The sequence below is a fragment of the Nyctereutes procyonoides genome, unplaced genomic scaffold (genome assembly GCF_905146905.1).
Source record: "Nyctereutes procyonoides isolate TBG_1078 unplaced genomic scaffold, NYPRO_anot_genome, whole genome shotgun sequence".
In the NCBI taxonomy this organism is placed as follows: domain Eukaryota; kingdom Metazoa; phylum Chordata; class Mammalia; order Carnivora; family Canidae; genus Nyctereutes; species Nyctereutes procyonoides.
Window position 1 is genome coordinate 36,391,536 of NW_026575047.1, and position 24,772 is coordinate 36,416,307.

General features: G+C 39.6%; 1 protein-coding gene across 2 annotated transcripts in view; it reads right to left on the reverse strand.

Annotated features, from left to right (window-relative positions):
• Window positions 1-24,772, reverse strand: part of ADAMTSL3 (ADAMTS like 3) — a 339,164-nt gene that overhangs the window by 15,257 nt on the left and 299,135 nt on the right. For both annotated transcript variants that reach the window (XM_055326615.1, XM_055326614.1), the window contains 3 exons: window positions 10,192-10,374; window positions 7,884-8,000; window positions 1,661-1,844 (listed from right to left, as the gene is read on the reverse strand). In XM_055326615.1, the coding sequence (XP_055182590.1) occupies window positions 1,661-1,844; window positions 7,884-8,000; window positions 10,192-10,374 (484 nt within the window). The remainder of the gene's footprint in view (window positions 1-1,660; window positions 1,845-7,883; window positions 8,001-10,191; window positions 10,375-24,772) is intronic.

Here is a 24,772-nt window from a genome sequence, read left to right on the forward strand (position 1 = left end):
GCTATGAAGATGAATGATAAAAAAAAAAAAAGAAACTCCTATAGTACAGGGGCCTGGCTGAGCTTGGAGGGGAAGGTCAGGGACAGTTTCCCTAAGAGACATGAACAGAAAGAACTAAATGCAAACAGTGTTCTAGGCAGAGGGAGCAGCATGTGCAAAGGCCCTGAGTTAGGAGGAAGGCACGCCTAAGAGACAAAAAGACAGCATGGAGTGATCACATAACCAGGCTGGGACAGACAATGACAGAGTATAATGGCAGCCCGAGGTATAAGCACAGAGGGACTTTTGTTCTTCCACTCCTGTATTCAGCCGGGCAACAAATTTTACTAGTGTGTGTGAGGCACTGGTGTAGACTCCAGGGTGAAAAAACTGAGCAAGACAGACATACCCACAATGCTAGGGATTAGGGCCATTGTCCTAAGAACCACAAGAAGTATTTAAAGTGTTTTAAACAAAGAGGCATCATGGAGAATTCATGTTTTATTTTTAATTTATTTTTTAAAGGTTTTATTTATTTATTCATGAGAGGCACAGAGAGAGAGGCAGAGACATAGGCAGAGAGAGAAGCAGGCTCCCTGTGGGGAGCCTAATGCAGCACTTGATCTCAGGACTCCCAGATCATGATCTAAGCCAAAGGCAGACGCCCAACCCCTGAGCCACCCAGGTGCCCCCAAATTCATGTTTTAAAGACTATTCATGTTGACCCTCTGTGAAATCAACCTGGATGCTATGCGACTCCCTCGGTTCTTTTGCCTTTAGGCGGTTTCTTTCCTTTTGCCTTTAAAAGATACCTGTAATTGCTAATCGGGGCTCTTTTCCTCCTCGGAGGGGGAGAGCCCGTTTGCGCAAACGTTCAATAAACCCTCTTGCTGATTGCAAAAAAAATAAAAATTAAAGGAAGAAAGAAGAAGAAAGAAAGAAGAAAGAAAGAAGAAAGAAAGAAGAAGAAAGAAAGAAAGAAAGAAAGAAAGAAAGAAAGAAAAGAAAGAAAGACTATTCTGCTTACGTAGGGGAAGAGCACTCTGGGGAGGGAGCCAAGAATCAGGAGGATTCTGTAGCAGTCCCCATGAGGGACGCTGATGGCATAAGCTCCTGCAGGAATGGTGGAACTGGACAAGAACAGTTGGAAGTGAGAGAAGCAGGGAGGTCTGGGATGCAGTCACTAGATCTGGAAGTCTGGGGTGGGGGGCAGATTAGGTTTGGTGGAGATCGTGCATTTGATTCTGGACATTTTTAAATTTTTGATTTCTATCATCTCTTACATTAGAAAGGTTATTAAGGGTTTTTATCCAGGGTGGAATCTAGGGAATGGCACTTTGGACAGGACCTCTGATGACTCTGGCCTGCTGCATTGTCTCCGAAGCAAACTCACAGGCCCGGCACCACTAAAGACCAGATAATACTGTGAGCACAGAAAGGAGATTTGGGTAGCGGTCAGGAGCCGAGGCTCTGAGCGCAGATCATCTTGATTTGAATTTGGCCTTTATAACAGTGCGGCCTTGGGGTGCTTGTAAAATAAGAAACCCACATCTACCTCCAAGGTAATGGTGCAGTGGTCCCTGTGAAGCACTTAGCAGAATGCCTGGTGCCAAGTACAACTTACCAGGCCTTCTAACACAAGCAAATACCTGGTACAGATGAGAAGAGTGACTACACGTACCTCGGGGGGCAGTCCCGGATGTTACAGGGCTGAAACCCGGCCAGCGGCTTCTGGAGGTGTTGGCAAAAGGCCTCACTTACTTCCTGCCCAGTGGCCAGCACACACCGGGGCCTCTGAACTTGGGTTCCCAAGTGGCCACAGGTGGCAGAACAATGTGTCCAGTTACTGAGCTCCCAAAAAGGCTCTGCGGAAAGGAAATGAAATGTCATGACAGCCCTGAATGAGGTATGATGATGGGCCTGGAGCGGACATGGCTAAAGACCATCAGGAGCTGTGTCCTGGTTAGCCGAGGAGCACAGAGAGCAAACCATCCCCTAGTGCAAGGGCTCCTTTAAATTTCATGTTTCCTCCACTGACTTATTATAATAACTGGTGGGAATGGTGGCCAGCATGGGGCCCTTGGACCACAGCCTGGAGAGGCGCTATTGGAGGCCAGCTGGACTTGCCAGAAAAATCCCAGAAAGAGGGAGGAGGTGCTCTGTGCAGTGGGCTGGCTCCTCGGCATTCTCTGAGCAGAGCCAAGAGGACGAGAGAGAAGGGTATCTCCAGGGGATGCTCTGACCGGTTCTAGTTCTCCAATGTGGACCAGGCAGAGAAATGAAAGACTGTTTAACAGGGACTGGGGATTAAGCACTAAGGTTAAAAATGCATTTCATTCCATTCTTACTTTTCCATTAATTCTTATCTAAACTTCAGCTTACTGCTGAAACTGCATAAATAATTTGTCATGGAGACATCTGGAAAGGTAAGAATGGGAGTTTCCTTTAGCGAAGTTGAAGCTGACCACCTCCAATAATTATGGCTTTTTAATTTTAGTCCTCATTCCAAACAGCCTTTCCCTTCCTCTTTGACACTTGGTAAAAAAGATGAGATACAATACGATGATGACAGATTTGTGTGTGACCACAGAAGGTGCCAGATTTTCCTGTCACAATCACAAGTAATTGATGGCTACCAGCTGTGTCCACAGACTCCCTCACAGAGCAGAGCCATTTCTTTAACTTGTTGTTTTCCAGATTTTCCTTCTGATTTTTGAATTTTTGTCTTAAGTTGTGTATGGCATCATTTGCAAAGCAGAACTGTATATATTTTTAGTTGGGCCCCCAGGATTACAGTTTATTTAAAACAATTTTTAAAAATAGCTGGGTTTATGGAGAACCTCATAGGTGAGGGGTACTCAATTAGACACTTGGTCATCAATTTTTCACTTAATCCTTATGGCCATCTTGTGGATTCAATCCATTTTATTTGCAGAAGTGTGAAAAAGCTAAGTGACTTGCTCAAGTCCCTTCACCCAGAACCTAAGTGTGTCTGACTTTACATTGAACTTTACTATGCCATATTTCATAAAGACACCTTGACACTTCATGACAGGACAAACATGCATTTCTTTAAAAACATGTGGTTTTTTTGTTTCTGTTTTTAAATTGAGGTGTAATTCACACGCAATAAAATGCTCAGCAATCTGGTGTGCAGGTTTATGAGTTTTCACAATTGTATGTGTTCTTGTAACCATAATCCAAAGCAAGATATAAAACACTTCATCATCCAGAAAGTTTCCTCTGAATTTGATCAATTTTAATCATTAATTAAATTATTTTAATCAATTATTTTAATCCAAATTATTTTAATCAATTCCCCTATCCCTCCTTCCCAGGCAATTACTTGTTCATTTCCATAAGTATTCGTTATTAGTGTCATCTGCTCTTGGAATTCATTCATGTACTCTTTTGCACTTGGTTTCTTTTACTTCACATAAGATTTTTGAGATTAACTTGTATTGTTGTACATAGCCCATTCTCTATTATTGCTGAATAATATTCCATCATATGAATATACTATACTTTGTTTATCTATTCTCCTTTTGGTGGCCAAAAGAAGAATATGAAGTGAAGGCTGCTATATACATTCTTGTACACATTTTTTTGTGAACATGTTTTCATTTTTCATTTACCCAGATATGGGTAAATATCTGTGAGCAGAATTGCTGTGTCAAAGGTAGGTGTATGCTTAGCTTTGTTAGAAACTAACACACAGTTTTCCAGAGTGGTTGTATTAGATTACACACCTACCACCCATACGTACAAAGAGTTTCAGTAGTTTCACATCCTTACTGAAATCTGGCATTGTCAGTCTTTTCATTTTCACTGTTCTAGTAAGTGTAAAATGGTATCTCTTTGTGGTTTTTTTTTCTCTTTGTGGTTTTAACTGTCATTTCCCTGATGCCATCTGTAGATCTTTTGTGAACTATCTGTACAAGTTTTTGCCCATTGTTTTGGAGGGGAGGAGAGAGTTCACTGCTAATTTGTAGGAATTCTTTATATATTCTAGATATAAGTTCCTCATCAGACATATGTTGGGCCAATCTTTCTCCCAGCCTATGGCTTATCTACTTATATTCTTCATGGTGTCCTTGAACAGATTTTAATAATTGTGATGAGGTTCAATTTGATGATTTTTTGTTAATGGTTAGTGATTTTGGATACAAGAGCATTTGAAAAGTAGATCATATTTACTTCCATAAAAGACTTATCATTGCTTCATATGTGTTAGGACTATAGTCTTTTTTTTAAATTGAAGTATAATTAACATAGAGTTGTATTAATTTCAGGTGTATAATATAATGATTCGATAATTCTATACATTATTCAGTGCTCATCATGATTAGTGTGCTCTTATCTCCTCACCAATTTCACCTATTCCCCATCCACCTCCCCTCTGCTAATCATCCATTTGCTCTCTGTGGTTTTTTTTTTATATCTTTTTCTTTCCTTGTTCATTTGTTTATTATTAGATCCCATACATGAGTGAGATTATATGGTATTTGTCTTTCTCTATCTCACTTATTTCACTTAGCTTTATACCCTCCAGGTCTATCCATGTTGTTACAAATGGAGAGATTTAATTCTTTTTATGGCTGAATAATATTCCATTGTATATATAAACATATCACATCTTCTTTATCCATTCATCTATTGATGAGCATTTGGGCTGCTTCCATATCTTGGCTATTGTAAATAATGCCGCTAAAAATATACGGGTGCATATACTTTTCAAATTAGTATTTTTATTTTCTTTGGATAAATACCTGAGTAGAATTACTAGACCATATGGCAGTTCTATTTTTTAAGTGTTTGAGGCACCTCCATAGTGTTTTCCATAGTGGCTGTACCAATTTACTAATATTAGTATCAATAGTACACAAAAATTCCTTTTCCTCCACATCCTCACCCATACTTGCCATTTTTTGTCTTTTTGATTCTAGTCTTTCTGGTAGGTGTGTCATGATACCTCATTGCAGTTTTGATTTCCATTTTGCTAATTATGAGTGATGTTGAGCATCTTTTCATGTGTCTGTTGGCCATCTGAATGTCTTCTCTGGAAATATGTCTGTTTAGGTCTTCTGCCCATTTTTAATCAAATTATTTGTTATCTTGCTGTAGAGTTGTATAAGTTCTTTATATATTTTGCATATTAACCCCAGATGTGTCATTCACAAATATCTTCTTCCATTCAGTAGTTTGCCTTTTTGTTTTGTTGATTGTTTCCTTCACTGTGCAGAAGCTTTTTATTTTGATGTAGTCCTAATAGTTTATTTTTGCTTTTGCTTCCCTTGCCCGAGGTTACATATTTAGAAAAATGTCTCTACAAACAATGTCAGAGAGATGACTGCCTGTGCTCTCTTCTAGGATTTTTATGGTTTCAGGTTTCACAATTAGATCTTTAGTACATTTTGAGTTTATTTTCATGTATAGTGTAAGAAAGTGGTCCAGTTTCATTCCTTACATTGTATGATACTGGCATAAAAACAGACACCTAGATCAATAGAATAGAATAGAATAGAAAGCACAGAAATAAACCCTTGCTTATATGGCCAATTATTCTATAACAAAGTAGATCAGAATATACAATGGGGAAAAGACAGTCTCTTCAACAAATGGTGCTGGAAGAACAGGAATAAACTCTAATCTTTACCTTGACCTTCAACGGTCCTCAGCAACCTTCTAACTTCATATCTCCTCCCTCTCCTCCACTGTGCCCCCATCACATGAATTTTCTTTGTGTTTCTTGACCACATTAAGCTTGTTGCCACTTTATGGTTCTTGCACTCACTATTCCCTCTGCCAGAAATGCTCCTTCCTCATTCTTGTGTATGGATGGTCCTATCTTTATTGTTTAGTCTGATCTCAAGTATCACATCCTTGGAAGGCTGGTCCTGACTTTCTTCTCCAAGGTGGCAAACAGTGTGTTATCACCCTATTTTGTTTCCTTCAAAGCACCTACCACAGGGAAATATATGTTTCCTTGTTTATTGTCCATCTTTCCTACTGGGATGCCAAGTCCATGACAGTGGGGAGCTCTTCTGTCCTGTCCACTGCCAGACAGTGCATGTTATATATTAGGTACTCAAGCAGTATTTGTTAAATTAATAAATGAGTCTCTTTGAAATGCTAAGGTAAGGATCCATTGAAGGGCTGGCATATTCCAGAATGTGTACATGTGTATGTGTGTGTATGTATGTGTGTAGGAGGTGGTCAAACAAGGTAGGTAGTATTAATAAACCAAATGTTTAAATATTCCAAAGATTTCAACTTTCCAGCACTTTTAGCCTCATAAATACCTAATTTTTAAATTCATTGATTTGAAGGAGTTCCTTAATCTCATGTTCCACATGGAATTCCCATCTGCCTTTGCACATCTGTCTCTGCCTGAAATGTTGTTCTTCCTCATCCCAGAACAAACATCATGGCCTGGGCAAAAACTTGGTTGTCTTCTCCAGAGCTAGGGCCCCTTTCTCAGTGCTGCCAGTGTAGTTGGTCATCTTTCTATTACAGCACTTGCCACATTGCTTCAAAATACCTATTTATATGCCTGCCTTTCTCTCTAGACTATGAGTGTTCCAAGGGCCAGGTCATCTCTGTACCCCAGTCTGGCAAAAGTAAGTGCTAGGCAAACACTTGTGTCTATCCAAAATTCAGATGTCAAATCCCAACATCCAACAAAATGGTCCTAGGAGGTGGGGCCTTCAGGAGGTAATAAGGTCATGAGGATGGAACCCCCATGAATGGGATTAGTGCCCTTACAAGAGAGAATCCAGGGATCTATCTTCTTCACTCCTGCCATGTGAGGAAACAGTGAAAAGATGGCCATCTGTGAACGAGCAAGTGGCCTCTCATCAGACATTTGATCTGCTTGTGCCTTGATCTTGGGCTTTGCAGCCTCCAGAATTTGGAGCAATAAATGTCTGCTCTTTATAAGCTACCCAGTCTATGGTTTTTGTTTTAACAGCCAAAATAGACTAAGACAAATGCTGAATGATGAATGGATTATAGTGCATTTCATAATGGTAGTATTATATCTGAAAGAGGAGAAGAAATATATAAATACTCCTGGGGAATAATGTCATAAATAACACGAGCTGGACTGTTTGATTGGTGGTCCAATACTATTTTCCTCTTCTATGCTCTCTCTGCATCTGAGAAGGTGGGGGCCTAGGAACTACATTTCTAGACTCTCTACCTACAAAGTTATCCTTTGGGATATGTTCTACAAAGGAGAGGCATTTGTTCAAGATTTAAAAGATCAAAATGATGTAGCCAGTATTATTCCTGTATAGGACATATAATAAAGCATGAAGTCCAATAGTAGCTTCTCTGTATCCTTCTGTGATTTACTCACTTCTGAGCTACAAGAATCTGAGATCATCAGTACTAGTTTCCTGCAATTTCAGCATTTTCTTAACTCTACCTCTCTCCCTTGGCCTCCTAAAGAGTTTTGTAGCCTTGAAATACTAAGATTATGTTCTCCTGACCAAACAGTGACGCATAACAAAGTTAGTAAGTATAGGGAAAAAACTTATGAAAAGAGAAAAATGAAAGAATTGGTTCCAGAATTCTTAGCAAATCTTCCCTCTGTGAATATTTACCAAGTTGGCAATAGTTTTAAAACTGGAAAGCCAATCCCTATTTTATCACAAATAATGATGCACATTTGGGATATGAGCTCTGCAGGCTTCCTTGGGAGTGATTTCTTTTTCGAAAATGTTTCAATATGGAAGGAACAAATTGAGCCACAGAAGACTGAGGGCAAGGGGAGAGCTGGCCAAATGCCTAGGAAAAGTTTTACTTATTGAGAAGTGCAAAACATGGAGTCTTGCAGCTTAATCCTTTTCCCTGCATGTGCCTCACAAATGGTAAATCCCTAAAAAGTCAAAATCTCTGACCTGGAGGTAGGGGTTCTCCTGTTGGGTCATTACTGTTGGTTCCCGTGTTGGATGCCTGGAGCATATGTTTTTTGCGGTCCTTGGGAAATACACTTTTACTGTCCAAACGTCTTTGTTCTGAGGAAGAAAAAGAAAGAAGAAAGGAGCTTTTTTTTCCAGTTAAACAGTATCAATTCTTGTCCCCACTTGGGTGTTTTTAAAGAAGACAACTACTAGGAAGTCAGCTCTTTCCAAATAAATGCTCTGTCTTGGATGCTCAGGCTCACACAGATCTGGGAGTTATGTGTGGGTTTGGGTGTGTGCATGCTACAGAGGCTTAGTTACAGCAATTTTGCTAACATGTGGTACTTCTGCATGTTTTCATGGTTTATAGCCTAATAAGATGAAAAAAAATAGATTCACCAAAATTCCAAAAGGGACTGGATGAGGCAGCTGAGAACAGAAGAGCTCTTCCACTCAAGAGGGGTCTTGGCAGCAGGAAAATGGATGATGTCTCATAGGGGACTTCATGTGGTGGGGAATGTGGGCTTTCCGAAAGGCCATGAAGCTTGAGCATAAGAGCAGGGCGGTGGAGGAATGCCATGTACTGTGCCATGTAAAACATTCTTGATTCCTCAGTCAAGTTAAGCAAAATGATGATCTGCTTAGTGGAAGGGACTTCTGAGGGAAGAGGTGTGCAGGGCAGAGCTGAGATGACCATACAGCTTCATAAGTGGATAAGAGCAGAAGCAAGGAATAAGGCTGGCACTTCTCAGAGCACCGAGAGGCATTCAAGAATAAGACAGGCTTGGCCAATTCAATCAGTTGAAAATCTTCCATTCCATAATCCTAGAAGACCACAGGGATCTTTGGGAAGAGTCAAATGGAGGTACACCACTGCCTTCCTGGTCAGCACTGATGGTCCACAAGGGGTAGTATGAAGAACATTCCAAGAGAAGGTTATATATTTAGACTCTAGGAAAAATTTCTGTGGGGGTCTCCTCATTTGTATAGTGGGATTCAAACTGCCCCCCAACCCTGTGCTATTGTAAATATCAGAGGAGTTAATGAACACCAAAGTGTTTTATGCATGATAACTGTTCTAACTGCCCATATTGGCATCACTCATCTGTTCATGTCCCTGGGTGCCTCTAAATGACAGGAAGAAAAGCCATGGGGAAGGCTCTTTTCCATCAGTCCCTTGGTTCAGCAATGAATTCTCTATTAACGTCATGCCAGGTCTGCCAACAACTCAATTTCATTCATTTGTGCGACACTGATTTAATACTTAAATACACCTGTGTTAGGTACTAGAGCTATAAGGAGGAATAATAAATGATCCTTAATGTCCATGTGACTGACTTATGGGATCAATTCTCAATTGGTTCCAAATCCTGATGGGAAAGAGGAGTATTACTTACTGAGTCCTAAAATCTCAACAATTTAAGACCTATTTTGGTGACAAGAATGTGTTGAACTCCACATATTATCCTACAGATAGTAAAAGCAGCACTGAGCTTGTCACTCTGTGCCAAGGGGCACATGGTAATGAGCTTCTCCAAATTACACTACTGATCCAACTGTAAGATGTCTTAAGATTCAGTTGATTAGTATTTAATGAGTACGTACTATGTATCTCATTTTATATTATATCCTCAGAATTGCAAAACAAATCACACATGGTCTCTATAATTAAAGGACCTACAATTTAGCTGAGGAAACATAAGTAAAAGAGGAAACAACTGGAGAGCAAAGTGTGTTAGGACTTAATCAGATACTGAATGGTAAGACCAGAGAAAAGAGGTCAAACAAAATCCAGATAGGAACTCTTCTGTAAAAGGCAGAAGTTGGCCCTCCATTTTTCCAAAAAGAAAGGCAGTGAGGGACACATCTTCTTTGGAGAGCAGTGTGCTCAGAAGCCATACTTCAATGGAAATAGCATGTGGGTGGCAGAGTCTGTTGGATTATAGGGCAGGATCCCATGTTGACTACAACAGAGCTCGCTGCTAGCTTGGAATGGGGGTTGGGGTCAGCAGATAAGCAAATAAAGAGGCAGAAGCTGAAGGGTCTTGATTCTGAGCAGAAAACTTTATAAGTCAGTGTAGTTTTCTGGGCAGAGAAGTATTAGCAAGAAAGTCACAGCCTTCTATGAGGAGAACTGGTAGGACAAAATGTCAGACTTAGTGCTTGTTGTAAGTGGGGAGAGGGAAGCCATGGTTAAACCATTTAAGATCCATCTTGTTTATTCCTCATCTCCAGAATGACAAAACTGGGTCCTGCTTTGTATATATTACAGGAAGCACTTCAGCCAGAAGAATTTGACACTTACCCAGCACGTGGAGTACAGATGCTGCCACTGCCTTTCCAAGAACATTGGTGGCTGTGCAGACATAGGTTCCTTCATTTTCAAGGGAAACATTCTGCAACAACAGGGATCCATTGAAAAGCAAGGAAATATTGTCACTCAGAGATCCTCCTCTCTTCAACCAAGTTATATTAGGTTGAGGGACACCTTTGGAATAAAAACAAATATGACAAAGGCAAATTCCTTTAAGAATAGGGCCACAGAGCCATATGACAAATACCAGTTAGCATTTCGACCACAAGTTAATGAATGGATTTAATTACATGTAATAGGACAGGTGGCTATTTCTATATGCATAGCTCCTCTATAGCAGGTATGGCACTCCATTAAAGCAAAGGGCTTTGGTCTACCATATATCTGACTAGTTTATGCAAGTAAGTCAATAGGAGCCAAAGAGGGTGGGATTTGCTTTATAGCAGAAAAACAGTACAAAGTTCAGTGGGGGTAGTAGGAGAGTGGCTGGAAAAGAGCTGGTGGAGATGAAGGCAGAGACAGAGAGAAGTTCTCAGTGCTGAGTTATTGCAAAAAAGTCTCTGGAAAGCAAACATATATACTGCATATCTTTATTTGCTGTGCAGGAGCAACAAAACATTCATCCTTCAGAAAAAATATAAAATCTTTAGGGAAAAAAACTTATTCATTAATACTGCTGTAAAAGAGGATACTTTCAAAGAACACAACATGTTGAGTTTCAAGTCTGGATTGACATAGCAAGGTGCAGAGACTATAAGCGACATCCCTGAACACAGAGAGGAGCATGAGAAATCAAAAGAATTTCTTCCTCTAAATCTAGAGAAGTCTTAGAATTTTGCTGGGATATGAGATGCAAAGCTCAGGAGAACCTCCCTTGGTTCTTAAGAGGGAGGGCAGCCTCAGAAAATCCTGAGATCCAGCTAGGTAAGGTAAGCGGTTTTGATGAGGTGCTCTCCTCCTGCAGTGCTCTGCTTAGAGGGAAGCTGCAGGCCTGGTGAGGCTTCCTGACAAAAGAGAGGTGTCACCACTATCATCATGACATTTGCAATGCTCCCTGCCGTGGGCAAAATGCATGCACCATGAATGCTGTGACACTGACTCCCACAGTTGTTTCCTGACCTGGGAAGTAGGTCTTGTTAGCTCCACCTTACAGCTGAGAAAGCTGGCCAAGTCAATACTAGGCTGGAATCTAAATTCCCAGAAAAGTGCTAATCACACATACATGTGTCTTTTCAGTTATTTCTTCTACAAACACACACATATATATAGAGGGGTTGAAATCTCCCAAGGTCTCCAGCTAGTAAACACTGGAGTCAAGATTCACACCCATGTGGTTTATTCCAGAACTGATCTTTTAACCACAATGTAGGTAGGTCTTGCACACTCCTTGATCAATTTATTCTGAAGCACCTTATAGTGTTCATTGCCAAAGTAAGCAGACTTTTTTTTTTTTGTAAGCAGACTTTTAAAAAATATAGTTTATGGTCATTTATTGCTGACAATAAAGCTACGGGAAGCTATGAACACTTGTATATTTCTCTTATTTTGTCTGGTTACAGTGGATCCCTAAACAATATGGGGGCTAGGGATGCTGACACCTCTCCCCGGCACAGTCAGAATTCCATAAGTAACTTTTGAATCCTCCAAAACTTAACTACTAACAGCCTGCTGTTGAACAGAAGCCTTACCAATAACATAAACAGCCAACTACATATATTTTGTGTGTTAGATGTATTACATTCTGTATTTTTGCAGCTAGAAAAAATGTTATTAAGAAAACCATAAGGAAGAGAAAATGCATTTAAAGGACTGTACTGTATTTATTTTTTAAAAATCCATTTAAAGGTAGGCCTATGCAGTTCAAATTTGTTTTGTTCAAGGGTCAACTGTATTTGGAATCGTTTTCAATTGATTTTTTTTTAAGGTAAACAACCAGGGATGTCTGGGTGGCTCAGTCAGTTAAACATTTAACTCTACATTTTGGCTCAGGTCATGATCTCAGGGTCGTGAGATCGAGCCCTGCATTGGGTTGTGTGCTGGGCATACAGCCTGCTTAAGATTCTCTCTCTATCCATCTCCCTTTGTATTACCCCTGTCATTTACACTCTCTCTAAAAAATAAATTAATTAATAAATTAATAAAATTTAAAAGAATAAAAGGCATACAATCATATCTACACATAGTAACAATTGTATCTTTTTCCAATATTTATATCTATTATTTCTAACTATTGCATTGCATTGATTAATGTCTATAAAACAATGCTGAATAAGAATAGTTACAATAGGCATATTTGTCTTATTTCCAACTTTAAAGGAAATATTACTAAAGTTTCCTCCTGATGCATGATATTTCCTTTTGGTTTCTGATAGTTGTCAAATCAAATAAATTTCTTTTTATTTCTAGCTGACATGGAAATTTCTAAGTCTCTGAGTTGATACTGAGTTTAATTTTCTTATTCTAAAATTAAAATATTTAGAGCTATTAATTTTCTTTTGAGTACAACTTTGACAATATATCTTATATGCAATACAACTATAGCCATTCATTCATTCAAAAAAATGTTTCTGAAGTGCCTACTCTATGTGAGGCTCAATCCCGGGGCTAAGGATATGAGGATGAACTAAGTTCCTCAAGAAACTTAATTTAAAAAAAAGAAACTTAATTTTCAGAGAAGGCTTTGGAGAGAAACAGGCAATTGCAATAAAAGGAGATAAGAGTTTCTGGTAAAGGCAAACACTGGATGTCATCACATGGAAGCTGCACTTAATGCAGATTGAAGAGGTGGGAAGATCCCCACATGAAGGATCACCTAGGCTAATACCTTAGGATAAGTAGGAACATGTCAAGAAAAGGGGATAGCAGTGGTGAGGAGACTGTTTTAGGGACAGGGAACAGTAGGCATAAAGTCCTAGACACAAAGTAAAACACAGTGCACTTGGGGATCATGGAATTTACTATGACTGGAGCTTAAAATGCATGGAAGAGGAGTGAGGAAAGAGGAGGTGAGAAGTGAGCAGGTGTCGATCAAATGCAAATGTATTATCCACAGTAAAGAATGCAGTTGAATTTATTTTAAGGGAAATAATTAATTATTTTAAGCAATAATTATTTTAAACACTCTGAAAATATCAGATTGGTGCTTTGGAAATATCATCCTGGGTGGCTTAGTCAATCAAGCATCTGACTCTTGATTTTGGCTCAGGTCATGATCTCAGGGTCATGAGACTGAACCCCACATCAGGCTCCACAGTGGGTGTGGAGCCTGCTTAAGATTCTCCCTTCCCCTCTCCCTCTGCCCCTCTCCCACCGCTTGTACTCCTGCTCAAGAAAGAGAAAGAAAGAAAGAAAGAAAGAAAGAAAGAAAGAAAGAAAGAAGAAAGGAAGGAAGGAAGGAAGGAAGGAAGGAAGGAAGAAAGAAAGAAAGAAAGAAAGAAAGAAAGAAAGAAAGAAGGAAAGAAATATCAGCCTGAATGTGTTGTAAAACAAGGAAGATGGGCGACCAGGGTCAGGAGGACCAGTAGGGAAGTTATGAGTGAGAGATGAGAGACAAAGGTAGGACAATGAAGGCAGGAGCAGTGCCTTAGAGAGATACAGGTTAACCTAGCACATATCAAGGAGGAAAAAAAAAACCAATAGGACTTGGTGATTGACTTTACATAAGGAAGTAAAGGAGAGAAGGATTTAAGGATGACATGCAGATAGATGGTAGTGCCATTAGCTGAAGCAGGGGAAACCAGAGAAGGAGTAGACCTGCCAGGAGTACATGAGAAATTATTGTAAGTGTGTTGACAGCAATTTAGCAAAATCTTCCAAAATTACAGTTACATTTATTTTTTCCTAGGAATTAATGCTATCAATATACCTGCATACAAAATGCTCCATTTACACAGTTATATAAAAGCAAAACATTGAAAACAAGTCACATATCCAACAATAGGGACCCATTAACTAACTTCTAGTATATCAGTGCAATAAAATATTGATGATATACTCAAATTACTGAAAGAAAAAAGTAGCCAACCAAGAATACACCTAGCAAAACTGTCCTTCAGAAATGAAAGAGGAATAAAGACTTTCCCAGACAAACAAAAGCTGAGTGAGTTCTTGATCACTAGACCTGCCTCATAAGAAATGGTAGAGAGTTCTGCAAGTTAAAATGAAAGGACACAAAACAACACAAAAACATGTGAAAGTATAAAACTTACTGAAAATGCTAAATATGTACACAAATACAGAATACTATTATACTGTAATGGAGCTGTATAAATCACTTTTAACTCTAGTATAAAACTTAAAAGACAAAAGCAGTGAGACTATAAATGTGAAAAGCTGTTAATGGATACTCAATTTAAAAACATGTAAAGTGTGACATCAGTAATACAAAGTAGGAAAACAGAGAGGTAAAAAATGTGTAGAGTTTTTGTATTAGATTGAAGTTATATTGTAATCACCTTAAAATAATCAATTATAACTATTTTATGATTTATATAACCCCCCAGTAACCACACACAAAAAAACCCTATAGTAGATATGCAAAAACCAAAACCAAAAAACAAAAAATAAATTAGGTACAAATAAGGAAGATAAGGAATGAAAGCCAATAGAAAATATTAACAAAAATAAGATGCTTTTTAAAAAGATTTTATTTATTTATTCATGAGAGACACAAAGAGAGAGAGGGAGAGAGAGAGAGAGGGAGAGAGAGAGAGAGAGAGAGAGAGAGATGTAGAGACACAGGCAGAGGGAGAAGCAGGCCCCATGCAGGGAGCCTGACATGGGACTCGATCCCAGGTTTCCAAGATCACACCCTGAGCTGAAGGCGGCACTAAGCCATTGAGCCACCCAGGCTGCCCAGATGCTTTTTTAAAAAAAAATAATAAAATAAAATAAAAAAAGATAAACTAAACTGACAAACCTTTATCTAAACTTACTAAAAATCTTAAGAGGATTCAAATAAATAAAATAAATGAAAAAGGAGACATTAAGACTGATGATACAGAAACCAAAAGGATCACAAGAGACTATTATGGGTAATTATACACCAAACCTAGAAGAAATGTATATGTTCACAGGAACATACAAACTACGAAGACTGAATAATGAAGAAACTACAAAGTTGAACGGACATGAATAATGTACAAGAAAATTGAATCAGTAATCCAAAACTTTCCAACAAACCAAAGTCAAGAAACAGAAGACTTTACTGGTGAATTATACTAAACTTTTAAAGAAGAATACAATCCTTCCTAAATTCCTCCAAAACATTTAAGAGGAAGAAATACTTCTAACCTCATTTTGTGAGACCAGCATTGTCCTGACACCAAAGCCAGACAAAACACTGCAAGAAAAGAGAACTATAGGTCAACATCTCTGATGAATGCAGATGCAAAAATACTCAAAAAAAAATAGCAAACTGAATTCAATAACACATGAAAAGGATCATCTAACATCACCAAGTGGGATTTATCCCTGGGACACAAGTAAATTAATTAATTAATTAATGTGACAGACTATATTAACAGAATGAAGCATAAAAACCACATGACCATCTCAAAAGATGGAGAAAAGGGATTCAACAAAATCCAACACCCTTTCATGATAAAAACTCTAAACAAACTAGATATAAAAGGAATTTACCTCAACATAACAAAGTCCCTATATGACAAACCCACAGCTAGTGTATATGCAATGATGAAACTGAAAGCTTTTCCTCTAAGACCAGGAACAAGCCACTCTTGACACTTGTATTCAACATAGTACTGGAAGTCAAAGAGTATTTAGGCAAGAAAAAAAAGCCACTGGAAATGAAGAAAGTAAAATTATCTCTGCTTTAGATGACATGATCTTTTATGAAAAAATCCTAAAGATTACACACACACACACACACACACACACACACACACACAAAGAACCAGAATGAATACAGTAAAGTTGAAGGATACAAAATCAACATACAAAAATCAGTTGCATTTCTATACACTAACAATGAAATATCTAAAAAGGAAATTAGGGGCAGCCCGGGTAGCACAGTGGTTTAGCACCGCCTTCAGCCCAGGGTATGGTCCTGGAGACCCGGGATCAAGTATTGCATCAGGCTCGCTGCATGGAGCCTGCTTCTCACTCTGCCTGTGTCTCTGCCTCTCTCTCTCTCTCTCTCTCTCTCTCTCTCTCTGTCTTTCATAAATAAAATAAAATAAAATAAAATAAAATAAAATAAATAAAAAGGAAATTAAGAAAATAATCACATTTACAACAGCATCAGAAAGAATAAATACTTGGAAATAAATTTAACCAAGGAGGTGAAAGGTTTACACACAGAAAAGTACAAAGCATCCACGAAAAAAATTAAAGACACAAATAAATGGAAAGGCATCCCATTTTCAAGGACAGGAAGACTTAATATTGTTAAAATATTCATACTACCCAAAGCAATCTACAGATTCAATGCTATCCTCATCAAAATCCCAATGGTATTTTAAAAAAAAGAGAGAAAACAATCCTAAACTTCATATGGAGTCACTGAAGACACCAAATAGGCAAAGCAATATCAAGAAAAAAGAACAAATCCAGAGGCATCACACTTCCTGATTTCAAAATATATTACAAAGCTATAGTAATTGAAAGAGAATGGTACTGGCATTAAAAACAGGCACACAAACCAATGGAACACAATAGAGAGCCCAGAATTAAACCCACACAAATACGGCCAACTAATCTTTGACAAGGGTACCAAGAACACACAATGGGGAAAGGACAGTCTCTTCAACAAATGGCGTTGAAAACAATCAGATACCTCACATATAAAAGAATGAAATTGCACCCCCAAGAATGAAATTGTAAAATATGTGTACTTTACACCATACACAAAAATGAACTAAATACATATATACACATGTATATTATATATATATACATATATATATATATAAAGTCAGATATAAATATGACTAAAATATGTTCACAGAAGCAGAGAATAGAATGGTGGTCACCAGGGATCAGAGGGAAGGAGAAATGGAGAACCATGGTTCAACTGGTATTAAGTTTCCATTAATGCAGGATGAATTAGTTCTAGAGATTTGCTGTACAGCAGAGTGCCTATTGTCAACAGTACTGAATTATGCACTTAAAATGTGTTGAGAATCTCATATTAAGTGCTGTTACCACAAAAAGGGTGCACAAGTGTTGGAAGTGATGGATATGTGTATCACCTTCATTGTGATAATGGTTAATGAGTATGCATATATCCATCCTCATCAAACTGTAAATATTAAGTGTATGTGATCTTTTGTATCTCATATTTCAAAAATACTGTTTAAAAAAAGAAACATTTTCAGCTGAAAAATACAAGGTATAGAATGGTGTGTTGAATATACTAACCTTTCTATAAGAAAGAAAAACGTAAGAATTCATGCTTGCATAGAGAATCTCTACAAGGATTCATTAAGAATCTAATGAAGGTGCTTACCTGGGTGTGTGGGGTGCAGGTGCAAGGGAGTAGAAATAGGGGATGAAGAAAGACTTTTCATTCTATGATGTCCTTGGAATGCCTTACCTATCTCTAAATTTTATTTTTCGGAAAGATTTTATTTATTCACGAGAGATCGAGAGAGAAGCAGAGACATAGGCAGAGGGAGAAGCAGGCCCCCCACAGAAAGCCTCATGAGGGACTGCATCCCAGAACCCCCAGATCACGACCTGAGCCAAAGGCAGAGGCTCAACCACTGAGTCAACCAGGCACCTTACCTATCTCTAAATTTTAAAAAGTTAGTTAAAAAACTCAAATGACATCTCCTAGATCACCAATTCTCCTAGGATAAAGAAAGGTGAGGTTTTCCTTCCTACATCTTTCCCCTATCCTTTTTTTTTCTTCTGACATAAACTGGGATTTGAAATTCAGGTCATTTTACATTGTTACTTCTCATTATATATTTCCTTTTAAACATTTTTTTAAGATTTTCAATCTATTTTTTCAGTCACTAAAGTAAACTCTTAAATTCTGTATTTAAATTGTTCCAATATTTCAGTGTGATTGCTTTTATGCTGCAATATCTCTGTGATCATAATTAAGATGCATTTCTTGCTTGACAGGGCAAGGGCAGCATCTTGGTAGTATTTTTCCCACAAATGTAGGTCAGTGAGTAGGATTGATTATGAATCCTTGAGTGGGTGAGAACATTTTCTCTTATCACTAAGAAACAGCTTAGCTGGTCACAGAATTGGAGTGTTGCGATGCACCTTCTCCCACACGGCTCATGCTGCCCATTGTCATCTGGGCCTTCACACTATGAAGGAGTCTGAGGCAAGCCTATTTTTTATTATCCTTTAAGTAATCTGTTATCATCTCCTTTTTTCTTTTTGGATTCCTGCAGGATTCTTTCTATGATCAAAATTTTCAAAACGTTTGCTAGGGTATGATCATGAGATAGTATTACTTGCTCATCCATTTTGCCTGGAACACTCTGGGGCTTTGGATCTGTAAACTAGTCATTGATTCCTTCCATTCAGTAAAACTTACCTTCTCTCTCTCTCTCTCTCTCTCTCTCTCTGTTATATGTCTGTCTCTAAGTTCTGTGTCTGCTCCTTTTGCTCCATTCTCTCGCTCAGGAACCAAATAGTTGATTAACGTCTTTCCTCCATGTCCATCACCCAGGTATCATTGTTTTTAGCTCCTTGCTCTTTTCCTTGGCATTCTGCAAGCAATTCTGAAACTTGCTCCTACTTTGCTCATTTCATTTAGAGCGTTTTATTTTTCTGCTTCTAATTTGGCTTTATTTCTGGTTGATTTTTAAAAGTCTTTCCAGCCACTATTTTAATTTCTGCCTCTCTTCTAGCTGGTTTTCCCCCCAGCTTTATTGAAATATGATGGACATAAAACATCATGCATTTTAAACATGTGCATGCAACATGTTGGTTTGATGCGCTTGTATATTGCAAAATGACTGCCAGCATCCCCTTCATTAGCTAACACCTGCATGGTGTCACATAGTTACCATTGCTTTTTTTGAGGTAAGCACATTTAAGATTTACTCTCTTAACAACTTTCAGTTAAATACACTAACAAATTAAAGTTTAGCTTTTTAAAATTTCTCTTTGTTTTCATCTTGCTTTTCTAGAGTTTTGGGGAGACACAACACATACACTACCTCACACTTTTCTGATACAGTGGATACTCTTCATGGGCCTCTTGAGTGCTTATTCTACATCATTTTTGCTGCATAACCTCGGTGTTCTGACTCAGAACTCTAATGAGCAGAAATCCCTTGTGGCCTCACCCAGGTCCAAACACTTTGGCTCCCAGTGCTACAGATGCTTGGTGTCTTTTGCACATTTTATTATTATTTCAAATGGTAACATTAGGAAGAGCAAACTCTCTGCTGAAAGACCACAGTAGTGAATTTGTGGTTTCCTGAATATCTTAGATCATATCGCTCAAAACTGACAAGAGTAAGGGCAAGAGACTGTGTTAAACTATCTCCTGGGATCCCCCTCCACTTTAAGATATGTGTGAGATCAATTCGTTCATTCATCCGCTCACCCTTCCTTTTATATATTTGTTCAACTCATGTTTTTTTTTATGTGCTTTCTATGACCAGCACTCCTTCAGAGCATCTTTACTGCATTAATCTCAGGCCTCCCCAGTAGGCTGTGATGACAGTGTCTGGCAAAGAGTAGACATATGAATATCTGCTGAATGCATAAAGGAGTGAACAAAGGAATGGATCTCCTAGAAGAAAATAATTTTATCTCGAGGATACATCAGTGTGACTTTTTGGTTACTCATGGCAATGTTCTTTTCCAAGGTAATAAAATACGGACTCTGTGGTGAAATCATACGTTCATGCACATTTATTTTGGAATCCACGGTAGCTTGGAGAAGGGTTATATTAGCTAGGAAGAAAATAATCTCCTTAAATATTTTGATTAAAAAAGTGTAAAGCATTTCAAAAATCTCTTCAAACACTTCTCCAGTCTCCATATATGTGAATTTAAATTATTCACTAATTGGAGGAGATTCCTTTAAGAGCTCCCATGGAGTAATCCTCCAGTGGCTAAATATTTTTGAAAGCAATACATAAGTTTGAAAAAACATTATAATTCAAGGATCTTAGTGAATTCAGACTTATCTTCTATAATTAGTCTAAATAAATGGGTTTTTTCTCAAGTTATAAAACCTCTTCCAGGAGGAGACCCTGAAGCATTTCAGATGCATTGGCTTCATCATTATGCCTCCATGGTAGGAAGCATGTAACCAATAGTGCTGTCAGTTCTAACTTGAAAGGAGGTTTATTCAGGGCCTTTAGCCAGACTGTACATGTGGGGGTTTCATTCAGGCAGAAGGGACAGCAGGTGCTTCGGCTCAGAAGCAGATTCCTCACATGGAGTCCATTAACCTCAGGGTCTATAGGTGGAAGTCAGGGTTCCATGACCTTTTCAGTAACGTTAGCTGACATTCAGCATTTCCATCAACTATGAACACAAGCAACAACCAAGGTAGCAGTATTTTTGACTCTGCTGCTCATGGAAACCACAGAGAAATATTTTCATTTCACATTACAATCGTTGCAGATATCTCAACATATCTTCTACGCCACCACTACTTCAAAATTATGGTAGTTATTGGACCTGATTGTAGATTTTGAAGTGATCGCATTAGGAAAGAAGCACTTATATTATTAGATCATACTTTTGATTTATTAACATTTTCATATCTGGATTTTGAGAATTAGTTTTCTTTATAATATGATGTGTTTTATTTTCTGCATTTGAAAATACTATTCTGAGAAGCAACTCCATAGACTTCTTCAGCACACTCCTACTTTGGAGGATCATGAAAGAACAGTGGGGTTGCAGAGGTGTGAGCAAGGGAGGTGAGGTAGGAAACAAGGTCAGAGAAGTGGCAGGTTGCTGTGAGAGGGGGGGTGCTCTGATCATGGCCTCACAGGTCACTGTGAAGATTTGGCTTTTATTCTAAAGGATTTAAGGAATGGCATGAGATCTTTTGAAGAATTGTTTTGACTGCCTGAACAGATCTCAGGGTGCAAGGGTAGAGGTGGGGGACCAGAGAGGCAGGCAGTTATAACAATCCAGCTGAGAGATGATGGTGGGGTGAACCAGTGTGGTAACAATGAAAGTGGTGAGAAGTGGTCAGGTTGAAGGTGGATATGTTTTGAAGAATCCAACAAAGGAATGGTGGGGAGTGGGGGTGCTGCCAGAGAGGTGTGAGAGAAACACAGATCAAAAATGATACCAAGAGTCCTGGCCCAAGCACCTGAAATAATGGCAATGCCACTCTCTAAGATAAGAAAGTTATGAGAGCAGGCCACTTGGGAGCAAAGCTCAGGAGTTCAGTTGAAATTTGTTAGGTTTGACACATCTGATAGTCATGGGGAGATGCTGAGCAGGTACTTGGATCTGTTTACCTAGCACTTAGAGGAGAGGTCTGGGCTGGAAATATAATTTGGGAGTTGTCGGCATATAGATAACATTGAATCCTTGAGCATGTATGAGGTTGAGAAAGGAGTGAGGACAGCCAGAGAATGGAAAATGTTTGAGGCTGGCCCTGAGGCACTTCCCCCAGTAGACTAGAGAGATGAAGTGAAAGCAACATAGGAAGGCTGAAAAGGAACATGTGACAGAGCGGGAGTAGAATGGAGAGAGTGGTTTCCCAGAAGCTGAGGAGAAAGTATTTCCAGAAGGAAGGAATAAGCAATTGTCAAAATGCAATCACAATCAGAATGGCTAAGATCACAAAGACAAGCAATAGCAGGTGTTGGTGAGGATACAGAGAAAAAGGAATCCTCGTGCCTGTTGGTGGGAATGCAAAGTGGTGCAGCCACTGTGGAAAACATTGTGTGGAGGTCCCTCAAAAACTTAAAAATAGAACCACCATAGGATCCAGCAATTCCACTCCTGAGAATTTACCCAAAGAAGACGAAAACACTAATTCAAAGGGATACATGCACTCCTACGTTAATAGCAGCATTATCTACAGCAGCCAAATTACTGAAACGGCCCAAGTGTCCATCAATAGATGAATGGATAAAGAAGACGTGGTATAGATATATGATTATTACTCAGCCATACAAAGAACGACATCTTGCCATTTGCTACGATGTGGATAGAGCTAGACAGTATTATACTGAATGAAATAAGTCAGAGAAAGACAATTATCACATGATTTCACTCATATGTGGAATTTAAGAAACAAGTGAACAAAGGGAAAAAAAAAGAGAGATAAGCCTAAACACAGACTCTTAACTAGAGAACAAGCTGGTGGTCACCAGAGGGGAGGCGGATGGGGGGCTGGGGGGAAACAGGTGAAGGGGATGAGGGGTACACTTGTCACAGCACTGAGTAATGTATAGAGTGGCTGAGTCACTATATTGTACACCTGAAACTAATACAACACTATTAAAAAAAGACTGATGATTCTCCCAGACCAGTGCCATCAGCAAGCCCCCACATGCCTCAAACTCTATATGCCCCATGCCAGTGGTATCTCCCTCCTCCTCTGCTCCTCATCATCATTACAATGGCCCAGCCACCGGGCCACTCACCCTGGAGCCTCAGAGCCACTCCTGACTCCCACCTTCTTATCCTCCATGGGTAATTTGCCCCCAAGTTTGTAAAAATCACTTCTAATTTAGAACTCCCTTGGATCCAGTCTCCTCTTCCCCATTGCCATGGCCACTGCTATAGCTTAGCACCATAATTCTTCTCTAAATTACTGAAACAACTTCCCAGCTGGCTTCCCTACTTCCAAACCATCTTTCCATGTAAAGTCAGAGGGAGCAAAGTGCTGGTCCCTGCCTATCTACGGAGGCACATAGTCCTGGCAGTGCCAGCCTGTACCACGCGGCTCTGACCACACCTCTGGCTGCCTCCTAACCCTCTGGCCGCAGACCCTCTGCTGTAGTCTGCTCAGTGTCCTGTCAGTGAGACTGCCAGGCCTGCCAGCTATCCTTACTCGTGCCTGTCACTCATCCACAGTGTTCCCACTTTCTCATCTTGGTCTACTCCTCTCACAACATCCCTGGAGTTGCTTGTATTCCCCTCCCAGTTCCTATAGAGTCCTGTTCATACAGACACTGTTGTGTTTGCGACATTGTATCACAGTTAAGACTCCAGCTTTCTGGGAGTTCCTTGTTTCAGCTGGGCATGCAGCAGGTGCTCAGGAAGCCTGTTGAATCCAAAATGTGCAGGGCCCTTGCATGGATGTGTGGGTCCCTCCCCTGCTCCCCACTAACAAATCCATATGTGGAAGTCCTAACCCACAGTGTGATGGTATTTGGAGATGGGGCTTTTGGTGAGGCCAAAATGAGGAGATCATGAAGGTGTGGCCCTTGGGATGGGATGAGTGCCCTTCTAGGAAGAGGAAGAAACGAGAGCTTGCCCACTCTCCGTTTTTCCCATCATGTGCAAAAGCAGTGAGAAGGTGCTCTTTGTGAGTCAGGGAGGGGACTTCACCAGACACCAAGGCTGCTGGCACTTTGATCTTGGGCTCCCTAGCCACGGACACTGAAACAGATGTCTGTTGTGATTCCCTCTCCCCACCCCCACCCCCCCAATCTATAGTATTTTATCAGCCCAAGCTGATAAAATCAGAGGAGGATTTATCAGAGGAGGATTTGGCTTTGGGTGAGTTGCCTATTATGGGATTCACCTGTCCTCAGGGCCTCATGGTACACATTTTGTTAAAAAAAAAAGAAAAAGAAAAGAAAGAAGAAAAGCTCTCCAACATTTTTTTTTTAAGTCCATTTTGGTCACTAGTTATTCTGAAGCACAGTTATGTCCTAGATGCTTTAAGTCCCTCGTGCCTTTGCTTACATCACTTGGTGTAGGGGACAACATAAATGCCACTCAGACTATCCTCCTCCCCCTGAAAAATCCCCTACACCTTTTATTAGTCATGAATTTATTCATCCAGTGAGTACTCTTTAGGTGCCTCCTGTGTGCCAGCACTCTGCCAGGTACTAGGGTCTTAGCCTTGCTGAAAGCTGAGCGTCAGCTTCTTCTGCCTTTAAGCTTTCAGGAGGGAAGGAAGGGTAAGACCCCTCAGGAGGCTGTCTCTTTCTCCAGCAAAGAGGCCTCAGGCAAAAAATCAGCCATGAGCTTCCTCTGGGCTGAGACGTGCCACGCCACTACACCTCAGAAGCCCCCAAGCAGTGCCTTACACGCAGCAGGCTTGTTGATTAAATTCAACAGAACCAACTACAGGCTGGAGAAATAGTTTTGTTCTCTACAACTCCAGCTGTCTTTGGAAGAGGCTGGATGCTTTTCCTTGAGGACATTTTTCAAGATTTCAATGCATGCATTTGTAGGCAAGAGCCACATAACAGGGAGAGAAGAATTTGGAGTTTCTATGGCAATCCCAGGGGTTGGAGAAACCAGAAGGAGGATGGGATTGAGAAAGAAGAGGGAGCAGAGGAGCCACCTTGTGCCTCTGCCACAAGCCCTCAATTTTCAGCTTTGCTTTGACAAGTCACCAAATGCCTGGTATTAATGAATGTCTTGCTATGAGTAGAAACCTATCAAGGAGCTGAATTTTGTATCCCAGTCGATAGAGGGC